Genomic DNA, 14,906 nt, shown 5'->3' with positions numbered 1-14,906 from the left:
ACATATGCTGGATAAGTTGGCAGTTCGTTCCGCTGTGGTGGCCCGATTAATAAAGAGTCTAATCTAAAAAGAAAATGAATGAATGAATGAATGAATATAAGTCAATGATTAAGGGGTTCCCTTCCAGCTTTCTTCGAAATATCTTCATTTGTGTTCAGAAGAAAGTTAAATGGATTTGAAACAAGTACGACAGAATTTTCAGTTAGGTTGAACTATCCCTTTAATTTGCGTAAAAAGTCCTCAGATATATCACATATAAGAATGCATTCAAGCAAGGGTTCGTTCAAAAATATAAAAACATTCGACAATATAAATGCTTGAAAATATTTAGCTACCCACACAAATTATCTGACTTATTGTATGTAGGTTTTTCTACCATAAAATGTTTTTTTTTTAACTCCCATGAAACCATACACGCAAACATTCACAGTCAGGCTGCATTGTTGTGGAATCAGATCTCGCCGGGTGTTGTTTCCTGTCGGCCCGTTATACTGTGACGCCTCACATTCCACACCGACTGAGGGAATAAGCGTCGATCTGAAACGGGAAAATTGCGGTTTTTGTCAAAGGTAAGCTGTGAAATTATGCGTTTATTTCATTAAGTGTCTGCAAACATGTTTTAATACAAGTTTGCGTTTTTAGAATCTGCACAGGCGCCATCATGAAATGATTCCCGCTTCAGACTATTGATGAGGTGAGGAGAACTTGCAGCTGCTCTAGAAACGGGGAAAGTTGCTTATTTAATGAGCGCGGGACCACTTCATCTTTGTTTACAGAAAGCTGGAGATATTAGTCATGAACGAGCTGTTGTGGGGAATATTATTGGGTAGAAAACTTGTTATTTGGTTGGTTTCTTCATCAGACATGTCCCTTTAAACGTGAGGAATGCCTCCTTCCACGTTTTTTGTACAGGTCATGCCCATTAAATCAGTAAGCAGCCTCTTATAGAAAGACGATTATTTATCTCAACTCCAACACACGCATTTTTAATGCGTAGCAAAAACATTGCAGAATACATTGTTTTTAGTTTTTTTTTTTTATCATAAAAACGTTTAGTTACAGTGTAAAAATGCTGGGTTCCTCACAATTTCATTATGTTGTTCCAACACAATTATTGAGGTAAGTTAACGTTAAAGTTGTTTTTATATTCGCACATTCGTTCAGTGACAACATGAGCCGCTCTCTATTTTTACCATGGTACTTTAAATAATCGGCCTGAAATCACATGTAACTGTGACTTCAAAATAGTGCTAATGTTGTTTTGAAGTCACTATTTAGTAACGTTATTTGCAAAAAAATAATTTTCTGAAATTATATCATCAGGTAGAAAGTCTGAATGTGCGAATATAAAACCAACTTTACCTCACTACACAAATTAAGTTAACTTAATCCTTTTTACAAATTTAAGTGGACTGAATCTAAAACATCAAGTTGTCTAAAAAAGAACTTAAGAATTGTATTGCTTCAACTCATTAAATAAGCAGTTTGAACAAGTAGCAGTTATTTTTTCAGTGTATATAATATAATATAGTATAATATAATAGAATAATTTTTTTTCAATGAAGGCACTGTTCAAACCCAGTGGTGGAAAGAGTACTGAAAATCATGCTTAAGTAAAACTACCATTACTTGCCTAAAAATGTAGAAGTAGTACAGTAAAAGCACCTGTTGTAAATATTACTCAAAGTATGAGTAAATAGTAGCCCTTTCAAAAGTACTTAAGAGTAGTGAGTGTTACGCTGTAAAAAGTTGATGCATTTACTTGTAATTTGTAAATGTGTGTAAACGTTAACATTCTGTTGTGCATTTAGTTATTGTACAGCAGGCACACAACGTCATAAGATGTTAATATGAGGTTAGATTGAGTTTGTGATGTCAGGTGATTAAAATGCAATGTCTAGACAGTGTCTGCATACAACCTTATTTTGATCACCAATACCAACAGCAAATGATGTTGATATTTGATTGAATTTAGATCTTGGACCAAGAACAATGTCATATTGAAGTCAAATACTGACATTTATTTGTCAGATATGGTAACCAAAATCCAACATCTGATAGATGTCATAGTGGTAACATCCACACAACATCAAGCTGTAACTTCATTAGCTTGATTTTAGGTTGGACATTGACATCAGACTGTTGTTGAGTTCTGACGTCAAACGGATTTTCATTTAGAAACAAAACGTAACATCCCCATTACATCAGGGTACAGAGTCAATCTGATGTCACAAGTCTTGTGCCTGCTCGGTGTTTAGGGCAATTTCGGTTGTCATACAGTAAACAGCCGTCATCTTCTAATCGGTGCCATGCATCTAAACAGTCTCTGGATCAATGCGTTTAAATTTTTTTGGACATCTTCTTGAACACTTTTAATGCTTCCAAACAGTTTGCTGCGATTATAAAGCGCCCATTTCTTGACAGTACCTTAATATCTGTGAAGTTAGTCTGACGTGGTATAAATCATTTTTTTTACATTTTATTTTATATTTGGTGTTTTGAAGAATGTTGGAAATCCATTGTCTGATTCAAGAACTTTCACTGTATAGTCAATTTCAGTTAAATGAAAACTGAAAATCTGAAGTGTTACTAATAATGAAATATTATTAATTATAATGTTATGTTATTAATAAAATATGATAACTGCTGATGTCTATAAGGATACTCCATGCAAGTTCATACACATACAGAAAGACAATTGTGTTTTGTAATGCTGCCAAAACGGTCACAATGTATCCAGTCAGATAAGCCGATATCACTCCTTAGAGTTGAGGTCAAAACAATATCTCACAAAAACTACATCATAACATTACTCTTTTTGATTTTTAATAAAAAATAATCAATACATTTTCTTTGTTAATAGGTATCCTAAAGGCTGTCCATCTTTAGTCTTTACAGCTGCGCAATTGTTGGCTTGGCAGCAATTCTGTGCAATAAATTCACCCCCCAGCTACACACAATGGAAGTGGAGGATCCCTTATCGGCTAAATTCAGAACTCTGATCGAAAGACTGATGGTGGCGACGACTTCAGAGATAGTCAAAATATTCAGTAAAGTTCTGCTGGAGACGAGAGTGGAGATCACCCGGAGCTGGAAGGAGATAGACTTGCTGAAGCAACATTTGGAGAAATGTGAGCAGGAAAAGAGAGAGGCCATCATCAGGGCTCAGAGGAGTGATTTTAAAAGAGAAGACGATGAGATGGAGGTGTCGCAGTTTAAGCAGAGCTACAACTCGGACAAACCACGGGCTTCGGTGAGTGTAGTCCAGTACAAGTTTTGCTCTAAATCCACATTTACAGTGTTTGTCATCTTTTTTTCAATTTTATTCATTGTATCATTTTGATTTAAATTATTGTTTATTGGTTGGTCTTTGTGGCCCATTTGTTTTTTGTTTTTTTGTGTAGTGGAGAAAAATTGTTAAAGAAATGGATTCCGTGATGTTCAGAATGCATCACTGTTTTCTCTTGAATTGATTGTTGAGCTTAGTTTTTATCAGCAGATGGCGCTCTAGGCTGTAGCCATAGACACAAATGTTCAATAAAATAGCTCAGAAAATCGATTCAAAAGAGAATAGCAGTGATTTTGAAAATCTCAGAATTGATTTCTTGAAAATATTTTCAAAACAGCTCTACCCCCTATCATCTCTTTTAATATTATTTTATGTAGAATAATTTGTGCATGCTTGTTAATATTAATAGTTACCACCTTGTTTGTGTTTGCAGGGTTCTAAAGCAAGAACAGGAAAGGTCTCTAAGGACAGATGTATCAGTGTGGGGAAAACTAAAGTGACGGCGCAGTCAAGCAAACCAGGTGCCATTTTTATTAATGAAGTAAAAGCTATAATAGTAAATCACAGAAATATCAGATTACATAATGTATTTGTGAATGACTTTATGTACGGCGATGAGCCAAAAACATTTTTGTTAATCGCAGGTAAATTATTATTTATTGATCATCCATACAGTTCTTGATAGATTAGATGGTAAGCAAATAATCACATTTTTGTATTCAGTGTTTTGGATGCAGGGGAAACAGGCAGGGATAAAGATATAAGTAAGTGTGACAAAGTTCACATTGTTATAACAATATGACTGGGTCTAAAGCTGGAATTATACTTTCACCTGGTGCCACATCGCGCACCTCCGCTGACTGCGTGCACACCTCGTGAAACGGACGAAGCTTTTATACTTGTTATGTTTGCTGTTGTGATATCCTTTAAAATGATGACAGGGGGCGGTCAAAAGAAACCCACCGTAAAATCAGACGGATAAACAGAGAAGTAGGAAGTTTCTGAAACATCAATATTATTAAATATTTTAAAACTAATTATTTATATTATTTTTATAAATTATTTTAATAATTATAAGGATTTTTAGAACCATTTAAGATTTTTTTTAATCAAACTTTGATGCGTCACTTGCTTTTGTTCATATTTCAGACAGTTTTACCTTTTAAAGTTATTGAAAAATATTAATGACAAGAAAACATGAGTTGCTCTGCAAATATTTTTTTATTATGGCAGAAAAAAAAATCCACTTACCAAAATTACAGATGTTTTTTTTAGATTTAGCCCGCTCCACAGTTCACACATTACTGTGTCGATAGGTTTAAATATACCTTCCCAGTTATCAAAGAAATAATTCTGTGACTTCATTAGAGTTTTGTAGCTATTAAATTGTTTTACATTAAAAAATATATAAATATAAATCTGTGTTAAACCCATGACTGGTGGAAAAACATGTGTAATTGTGTACCTGGGTCTCCACTTTTGCCATGACCTCTTTTAGCTTTAACAAACTTATCCCTCAGGTTTTCCAAACCTTTTAACAAAATCTTTCACCTTTCCCATGGATGTTGCATATTCTAGCCAAGAATTATTGATCATTAGGTTTTCTCCATGATCACAGATCATTTAGATGTCTGTACAGTGACACTGTTTCAGACAAAATCTCTTCAAAGTGTTTCATATTCAACTCAAATCAAACGCGGCACCGAGTGCACTGTTTGCTCATCTAAAAAAAAAAAACCATGCGCACCGCTAGCTGAAATCATGGCGCAGGCACCCAAAGCAAACCTCCGCAAGCTCTGCGAAGACGCCACATTCGCCATGTGCAAACAAGCGGACACGTCAAGTGTAAACCAGGCTTAACGTTTCTCCGAACCTGCAAAGCTTGTGGGTTGCTCTCTGTCAGAAGTGGTAAAATATTACCAACAACGGTTTGAGGCAAACTTTGTTTTGGGTGCCCAAATCTTATTTGGTTCAGTAGGGAGGAATTTGTCTCACAATATGCATCACATTCTGCTGAGAATGAGGTTGCAGACCAATCAGATTTTCTGTGATGACCCCTGTCCACCATCCTGCAATGGGCATGTGAGTGTTAAAGTGATGCGCTGTTCAGTAAGCGCTTTTGCTTAGCACAGAGGAGATTTCTTTGGTTATACAGTCGTTTGGGATGCAGTGACACGAAGTCAAATATTTCGCCAAACAGATCAGTCATTTTTGACGCTCATAAACAATCATAAAGTCCTCGTGCTACTGGTCTTAGGTGGTTTGCTGAAGGTACAGCTGTCATTCAGTGAGGGGTTTGCGTCTTTAATAACCTACGAGAGTTTGTTCATTGAACAGTAAAGCCTGATTTATACTTCTGCGTCAGGTGACCGTCGTAACCCTCGGCGCATGCAACGTGCGTGGCTGTGCATTTATACTTCTGCGAGCTGTCTCTGTCGGTCTGCATTAACACTTCCGAAACGCTAGTTGGCAGTGAGGTGTAAATGTTCCTCTGTGTCGAGTTTCTTCGCTGCTTTATTGCTTTTCCTGAACACTTCCGGGATGTACAAGTGGCTCAAACTCGCTCATTTTGAGGCAGGAACCGGCAGACGTGCAACAACTTTAACTATGAGGTAAACACAAAACAACACTTTCCATCCGGAGCTCCTTCACGGGACTTCACACTTGTAAACAATCGCTAGCGCCATTCGCGCGGCTCTCGGTCCCGCCCAGACTCGTTAGCGCTACCAAGCCGACCAATCACAGAGCTTACGCGTCGTTGCGACGTGTAGTTACATTTTTTGAGAGGTGCACGTCAGTGACGGCCACGGCGAAGGGCTATACGTCAGCGCCGTAGCATACGCCGGCGTTTGACGCAGAAGTATAAATCAGCCTTTAGAATGATTAAAAAATCCATATGAAACAATCCCGTAAAAGTCACGTCTCGGCTTCAGTTTCGGGCTCAGGAGCGCTTTGCACTCACATTATAAGTGAACCGCTCTCTGGCACACCTCTTCCAACCGGGCCAGGGTTGGCCAATTGATTCGTGCCTGAGCCCGATTCAGAGCATTCACACTTCTCAAATGATCTGGGAAACGGGCCTGGGCATGGTTCGGATAGCGCAGCGTGAGGAGGCCCTTACACTTGTAATACGATGCCTCACTTGCTGCTTATCGCTGTCACACAATCCTAATTTGCACTTTTGTTTTGGGTAGGTTCATCAGGTAAGAAAGTTAAAACCCAGAAGACTAACAGCCCAAAGACCAAATGCACAGAATTTGTGGCAAGACGGAAAGTAGGTCGTCCCCCAAAAAAACAGAAATCCATGTCAATATCTAGCCATACCATACCTATAACTGTTGATGATGATGATGATGATGCTGAAGCATCTGCAAGTGTGGACTTTCAAACAACTAGCCCAAAAGTAAAGGAGATGAAGAAAGAAAATGTCACCTCAACTCCGACGCACCCAAATGATGCTAATGTTTCCCGTGGTCTTCGAGATCGACAGCACCTCGGCATGCAGAGACACTGTTTGTGTTGTTCATCGGACGAGTGCAACAAGCAGTCTAGCCCTTCCAAAGCCCAGCACCAGGTCCCTACCGTCTATATCTGCCGAAAATGTGAGAGAAGATTCAAAACTGACCTCCAATTTAAGAGTCACAAGTGCTCCATGCCTCAGAATTGCGACAAGTGTGGGCAGGTGTTCAATACTCTTCAGGGGCTTTTCACACACCGTCAGGAGGTTCAGCCTCCGTTGAGCTGCAGTCAATGTGAGGAAAAGTTTGCTACTCTATGTGCCTGGGCCGTGCACAAAAAAATCCACACCAACCTTATCATTCCCAAGGAAATCAAGTCGAAGAGGTTTGAGGTTCGTCTTGAAAGAATCTCAGACTCCCAGCTGGAGGCTGCTTTGTGCTCGAGTGGCTCTTACTTGCAAAATAACTCTTCAAAACAGAATAATGACATGCAAAATGTGGATGCAACAGAAACAAACAATGGATCTGCTTGTGAACGTGGTGCAGAATCCACAATGGAGAATTTACCTGATTCCAGCATGACACAACCGTCATCTCAAAGTTCAGGTGAAAGCCTGTTGGATTCCAGTGGCGGACAGTCAAGTGTCAGGAAAGTGTATGCTGTCATGTCAAGCACCTCTTGCCAAATTCAGATTAGTAAAGATGCAAGTGGATCAGAGCCATCAACTGCGTGTGAAAATGAGAAGGTAACAGATGATGAAAAACTTCCCAGTGATGAGTCCGGACTCTACACTCCACCAAGAAAGAGGAGAATGGCAGGTAATCTTACAAAAATTACATCATGTTGTTTGAAAACAGAAAATGGCTTGATTTAATGTATTAAGTGTTCTGCAATGTAACTCTCAATTTTTTGCTGTAGAGTGTTCCCATGATGCATACAATGGCGTGTTTCCTGTTGAAAATATTCTGAGATGGAGAAACAATAAGGTAAGAGGTGATCACTCGTAAAGAATTTTGAAAAGAAAAGTGTCATCATTCTGTAACACTCTTTACTCTCATTTTAAAAGGGAAAAAATGAAGTTCGAGTCAAATGGTTGCCCTGCACATTGTGGTAAGTTTTCCATTATTTTATGTTTTATAGACTATAACTTTATTGTGTCATCTTGAAATGTACAGCAAGTTGTATTCCAAAGCAGCTAATGTAATTCATTAAACACCAGGCCAGCAAAATGTGACAGACGTTTAAGTAGTTGTCACCCCATTTTCCAAATGCCACTTCTGTCTTTGTGAAACAAAAATAAAAAGGTAACTCTGTGTATATTTACCTCGCATGGATAAAAACTATGAGAGTAAAATGTGTATTTTTCAAATTAACCAATTTAAATGTATAACAAATATTGTTTTTAGGCTATGTGGACAATTAAGGGCTTATTATTATTATTATTATTATTGTTATTATTATTATTCGGTTTATTTATACATTTTGGTCCCATTTTTTTATTAAGTGGGCTTAAATACTAAGTACTTGCATAAAAAAATAAGTACAATGTACTTATGTTTATAATGTGTTGCACAAAACCTATGGAATACTTATGGTACTGTTTGGGTGGGATTCGGTAAGTTTAGAGACTGGTTTGGTGGTATGGGCAGGTTTAAGGATTGCGTCAACAAAGTAATTATAAACAGAATTATTTACAGAAATACAGATAATTTTTAAATGTTAGTACAAAATTTATGTACATATGTGCATTGTACTAAATTTTTATTTAAATGTAAATTTTACATTAGCTGTCATACCAGTGACGTGCACCTGAAATTGTATAAGTACAATGAAAAATATCTAAATGTAATTTTTATTTATTTATTTATTTTAGGCAGATTTTTGCGATTTCGATTTGATTTGCAGTTTAATTTTGTAGTCAAGCTTCAGCTCAATATTCTGTATCTCAGCTTCTTACTGCTAAAATGCAGTGAGTGCTAGTTAAAAAAGGAACTAAAAAGATACTAACTAACTCCAACTTTTATTCAAATTTGTTTATAAATATTCAGAAGTCAAACTCGAATTTTTCTCTAGAGCAGCAAACAGTAGTGAGTTATGGCATTATGTAGGGATGCACAATATAAATTACGTTATTGTACAGAACTGCCTGCATCACGCATGTGGACGAAACATGTTCAGACTTGTCCAGTGCACTATAATGGAGCTTTCTTCACATTGTTTATTCCTTCAAAGTCTGTCCTTTCTTTGTTTGGTGTTGCTGAGCATTAATAACTCAGTAAGTAACCATATTCCTTATCATTGTTGATATGTTTGATAGCGTGTCATTTTGTTTATTTTGGTTTAAATCTTCTCAGGAAAAATATTACCTGTGTAAACATCACACGTGCACACGTGCTAAACAACTCCTTGGGTTGTTTTTAATCTAGTATGATTATTTGTTATTATCGGTGCGTTGCTTGCCATGTGTTGTGGATGTAAGATTGTATTTCGTTTGATCGCCATTTTTATAATGATTATAACGAGTGCTTGTGATGGCTATTACCACCGTGCACATGCATAGTAAGCCGACAGAGCCTTTACAGCAGCACGGGAGAGGTGCGCCAGTCACTGAATCCAGCATAGGGGTTCTCAACTCACCTACATCACATTCTGTCTTTATATTATGCACTGTGTTTGTCCTATGCACTGTGTTTGTCCTAAAGTCATCTGTGCTCAATGCTCTGGTATCAAAATCTGACTTTCAAGGACTAGAACGAACATAGAAGCGTTGTCTGATTGACACACAGCACCCACATGTGTTCAAAAGAATCTAAAACGCCAAATGTGATAAATTTATGCAGCCTTTTCTAAAGTAATACTTTCTGTATTTAGCTTTTCGATTGTACGCCGGTTCTGAGCTGTCAAAACACCTCTTAAAACGCGTTTTCAGATATTGAAATTTTGAAATTTTGAATTTTTGAAATTTTTTAATTGTATATACATTTTTTTGCTTTGTGTAGGCTATTCCATTTATAAAATCATTTCAAATTTTTATAAAGTTTTAAAAATAAAATCAGCTGTTCACTGTATAAAAATATTGCATTTTGAAATATTTATAATTATCGGCTATAGTATATCGGCTATCATCCTCCAAATCCAAAGAGTTGCTGGTTATCATTATCAGCCAAAAAAAGGCGTTATGGTGGCAGCAACACAAAACCTAATTATTCATTCATTCATTTTCCTTCGGCTTAGTACCTGATTTATCAGGGGTCACCACAGCAGAATGAACCACCAACTATTCCAGCATATGTTTTATGCAGCGGATGCCCTTCCACCCACAACTTGGTACTGGGAAACACCCATACACTCTCACATTTACACTCATACACTACGACCAATTTAGTTCATACAATTCACCTATAGCCCATGTGTTTGGACTGTGGGGGAAACCGGTGCATCTGGAGGAAACCCACGCCAACACAGGGAAAACAGGAAAACTCCACAAAGAAATGCCAACTGGCCCAGTCTGGGATCAAACCAGCAACCTTTTTGCTGCGAGGCGACAGTGCTAACCACTGAGCCACTGTTGCAAACTTAATTATTTAAACATTTATTTAGGTGGCAGCAGGTTTGAACATTTCTTATTTTCTGCCATTTAATTTTTCATGTTTGTATTTTATTTACTTTTCTCAGTGGGGCAAAGTTTCAGAACACGTGGGAACCAGCAGAAAGCTTTCCAGGCTATTTGGATGACAAAAACGAAGAGCCAAAGAAAAACTAGAAGGATCAAAAACATGATATAAAATTGACTGTGCTTTTATAAACGTTGATCTGAATGTATGCTTTCCAGTGAAGTTAATTTAATGTGTTTTGCTGAACTTTTTCCTGTAAAATACTGTGCTTGTGACGTTTCATACAGTTACCCTGGATCGATTAGTAGTGATGTTAAACGAGTAACATTTAATATCTGATCTTAAGTGCCTGAGATCAAAAGCTTTGTTGTATACCTTGCCATACTGCGTATTAATTTAGCTCATGACTTCAGATGTATTTGAATGTTGATTTTATATTTGCCTCTCTGCTGTCCTTGGTTAAGCTGATTGCCCATTTTAGGTGTTGCACATTGTTATAGATGTTTGTTGTCAGACTTATATTAATGGAATTATAATGTCATTATTTGATTCAGATGTTTAGGACTGATGTCCTCAAATTTATAGTTCATCCAAAAATTAAAATCTGTCATTTACTTTGTGTACAACAGTAGAAATACACTCATAAAGGTTTATAACCACTTGAGGGGCGAGTGCATTTTAATTTTTGTGTGAACTTTCTCTGTAACACTAATAGTAAATTTTCATTTTTTTTTATCCTGTTAATGCCACTGCCTGTTTTTGGCTTCTAATTGGTTTACTAAAGTGGAACATTGGTGCCATTTGTTCATACGGTTATGCAGTTTACTAATAAACTACATTGTGTTGTTCATACAGTTGTTGCAGGCAATAATGAAGTGGTACGTGTAATTAAGCACACACAAAACTTGAATAAACCATTCTCAAACCTGCAGGTCTTTGAAACTTCATTCTCATCCATGACATTTTACTATTTTCTTTCTGATATACACTCATCTGCCACTTTATTAGGTGCACTTGTCCAACTGCTTGTTCACACAAATTTCTAATCAGCCAATCACATGGCTGCAACTCAATGCATTTAGACGTGTGGACATGGTCAAGATGATCCGCTGCAGTTCAAATTGAGCATCAGAATGAGGAAGAAAGGCGATTCAAGTGAATTTAAACAAACTAACAAACAAGCCATGCTTGTTGGTGATACACAGTCTGGTCTGAGTATTTCAGAAACTGATGATCTACTGGGATTTTCACGCACAACCATCTCTGGGGTTTACAGAGAATGGTCTGAAAAAGAGAAAATATCCAGTCAGTGGCAGTTCTGTGGGTGCAAATGCCTTGATGCTAGAGGTCAGAGGAGAATGGCCAGACTGGTTCCAACTAATAGTTAAAAAGGCAACAGTTACTCAAATAACCACTCTTTACAACCGAGGGATGCATAACAGCATCTCTGAACACACAACACGTTGAACCTTGAGGCGGATGGTCTTCTGCAGCAGAAGACCACACCGGTTGCCTATTCTGTCAGCTAAGAACAGGAAAGCGAGGCTACAATTTACACAGGCTCACCAAAATTGGACAATAGAAGACTGGAGAAATGTTGCCTGGTCTGATGAGTCCTGATTTTTGCTGCAACATTCGGATGGTAGGGTCAGAATTTGGCATCAACAACATAAAAGCATGGATCCATTCTGCCTTGTATCAGCGGTTCAGGCTGAGGGTGTAACGTTGTGGGAGATATTTTTAGAAAACTAAAACAAGCTTAAAGATTTTCAAAAGGAAACTAGTTAAAAACTAACAAACATGAAACAACTGAAAACTAGGAGAGTACATTTGAAAACAGTTTTAGTAGCCACATTAAGAGTTACCTCTGCATCAGTAAATGTAATCGTGAAATATAGTGTCAGTGGAAAAAATGTTTAGATGTCTTTTTTGTGTTTGTCTGAAGTCCAGTAATGTGTGTAGGTTGTGGCTTTTATATCAAAACTGTTACAGAAGGTGAGAAAACCTACTTCCTTCATGCTAAAGAGCATTTAATCAGAACAGAGTTTGGTGTCTAAATTGTCTGACATCGAATTCAGTCAGAAACAAAACTAATCCCAGTTCAGCAACTAACAATAAAAGGAAGAATGATGACAAAAGGTAGCTACATAATGTAATTGACATGATTGAGGTATGACTGCTTTAATTTAAAAAAAAAAAATCACAATTTTGTTAACAATGACTTGTTCACTCACTAGTTTACTTTAAACTGGAAAGTACTGATTGATTGACAATTTCAGACACCATACCAAAACACAACAAATGGAAACAAAACCAACAAAGTGGTAGTGGGCTGAGCGTGTGGTTTTACTTCCTTTGACAGGAAATCTTTTTAAAAGAAATAGTCTTTTAGAAAACAGACACTGGACTATGACATCAACAAGGATGTTATCATGCTTAACCTCTCTAACAGGTGAGTTTTAAAACTACTGCAAATCTGTTTCTAATAAAAAAAAAAGATTAAAAGTTACTTCTCTTTCAGTTCTCGTCATTTTGCCCTTGAGGCAATTGGAGGCAGCACAGTTGAAGGAGGTTAAACTTGGTGAACGTGTGGAGTTAACGTGTAACCGCTCTTTCTACAATGAAGTCCACTGGCTGAAGATGAGTGAGGGCCGCCCTGTGGCTCTAATGGTTACAAGTCTGAAATATAATGGACAGTTGGCTGTTGTTTGGAATTACAATGAAACTCAATTTGAGGGATTTATGGAAAACCAGATGACTGGATTGAGAATTCTTAATGTGTCCAATCGTGATCTTGTAGCGTACTACTGTGCAACGATATATCAAAAACACATGGATTTTGATGAAGGAGTCCAACTTTACAGTAAGTGTGGCCATTTTATTTCGTAATAAGTGTTGAGAAAAAAAAAAAGATACCACTTAAAAAATCATCTGGTTTCTCTGGGTATGCTTAATTTATTAGTGTGTGTGTGTGTGTATGTTTGAGTAAAATGATAATAATAAATTTATTCTACCAAAATCAGATAACATTTGATTCCAATTTGAAATTATTAATATATTCATTTTGAGGATTTTATTTAAAAATTTGGATGAAATGTTATTTGATCTTTATAGAACAAAAACATATTAACATTTTACTCGCACATAATAAACACATACATAATATAGTAAATGAATAAACAGAAACCAAATAGATTTAAACATTGGTATTTTGTTGTGTAAAAAATTATAAATGTGGCACTTTTTTGTTATATTGAATAAATGTCATTTTATTCTCTTTATGACTTTTTATTTTTTAAATATATAAGAAATCTCATCAGAAAGTATTTTATTTTTGGTCTGTTTTAGCAAACCAGCTCCTTACAAAAAGACCTTCAGATCAAGTGCAAGGTAAGAAAATTTCCCACTCTGCATTTAACACCCATTTATGGCCTTACTTGCATCTCTGCTTTTGATGTGAAAGTATTATTTAAGGAACACACTCTCTGATCTGAACTTTACTTCTGTTTCCTGTAAATCAGGCGGTGAAGGATTGTCTATGCATTATCAAGTATTTGCAGCAATTCTGTGTGTTGGCCTGCTGGGAATGTCACTGGCTGTTTCTCTGGTGCACATGAAGACGAGCAAATGCAAAGACAACATTGAGGAATAAAAGATGTGACAGGAAGTTATATGAGTATAATGAGGAGGATTTTATGGTTTTACTTAAAATAATTTCAAATAAGCAAAATAAAATAACCCTTGTGATTTAACTTTTGACACATTTATCTAAATGGTTGTTTTTTTTTTTTCAAGTAAAACTGCCCCAATTCCATGATTAATGTATGCTTGAAAAACAAACTTATTAGTTCACCCAAAAATGAAGAATTCTTTTATTATTTACTAGTTATTTATTCAAATTCCATGAGACCTTTGTTAATCTTGACATCCAGGGCCCGGTTTTTCAAAACGTTTAATCCGGATCAAATTGATCTGGATTTAGTAATCCTGTTTTTGCGATCCGTGATCATGTAATCCAGCTTATTTTTTGAGCCAGTTTTTTTAAAGCAACATCGGATTGGATCAATCTGATCCGAATAGGAACTTTTCAGGATCACTAAATCTGGATTACCAGTGCTCAATCACAATGTATAGATAGGCCTGTGTAAAGAGCAACAAATATAATAGCCAGTGTGGGGTCAATATAACTTTTTATTTTTATTTGAAATGAAAACAAAGAAAATGTAATAAATAATAATAATAAATAATAAAAACAAGAAAAAGCCCACCCCATCCTCTTCCAGCAGTCCGCTCATCTGAGACCTACAACACTACATTGAGGTTTTTATAATAAGTTTTAAATATAGATGTAAATAAAACAAAGACTTAATGTCAAAAACTCCTCAATAATTTCAGACTTCCTCATCTGATGTGGAGAGAGCAGCTTGTCTGAGCGCAGCCTTTAGGAGGCAGATCTCAAGTCATTGGCCTTGGTTTGCTGCAGTTTGGTCAGAGTCAGTTCCTCTGCCAGATGAAGCTGTGCTTCTGCTCTTTCAGTCTCTTTT

The 14,906-nt window shown here is 36.6% G+C and overlaps 2 protein-coding genes across 3 annotated transcripts; both read left to right on the top strand.

The window, feature by feature from the left end:
- The first annotated feature begins 422 nt into the window (after positions 1-422).
- On the top strand, positions 423-11,293 carry zgc:66472. 2 transcript variants are annotated; one of them, NM_199812.2, is given in 8 exon segments: positions 423-569; positions 643-694; positions 2,864-3,253; positions 3,723-3,810; positions 6,484-7,566; positions 7,667-7,734; positions 7,815-7,858; positions 10,424-11,293. In NM_199812.2, coding segments are annotated over 6 exon segments (1,665 nt in total). In that variant the 5' UTR covers positions 423-569; positions 643-694; positions 2,864-2,959; the 3' UTR covers positions 10,512-11,293.
- LOC147837477 (uncharacterized) lies at positions 10,428-14,119 on the top strand. Its single transcript, XM_087237503.1, has 5 exons — positions 10,428-11,473; positions 11,862-12,814; positions 12,884-13,225; positions 13,711-13,752; positions 13,884-14,119. The coding sequence occupies exons 2-5, from the start codon at positions 12,772-12,774 to the stop codon at positions 14,012-14,014; spliced, it is 558 nt and encodes a 185-aa protein (XP_087093629.1). The 5' UTR covers positions 10,428-11,473; positions 11,862-12,771; the 3' UTR covers positions 14,015-14,119.
- The last annotated feature ends 787 nt before the right edge of the window (positions 14,120-14,906 follow it).

The sequence above is a fragment of the Danio rerio genome, chromosome 1, assembly GCF_052040795.2.
Source record: "Danio rerio strain M-AB ecotype USA chromosome 1, GRCz13ab, whole genome shotgun sequence".
In the NCBI taxonomy this organism is placed as follows: Eukaryota; Metazoa; Chordata; class Actinopteri; order Cypriniformes; family Danionidae; genus Danio; species Danio rerio.
Note: the sequence above shows the minus strand (reverse complement) of the source record. Positions and strands in the feature narration are given on the sequence as shown.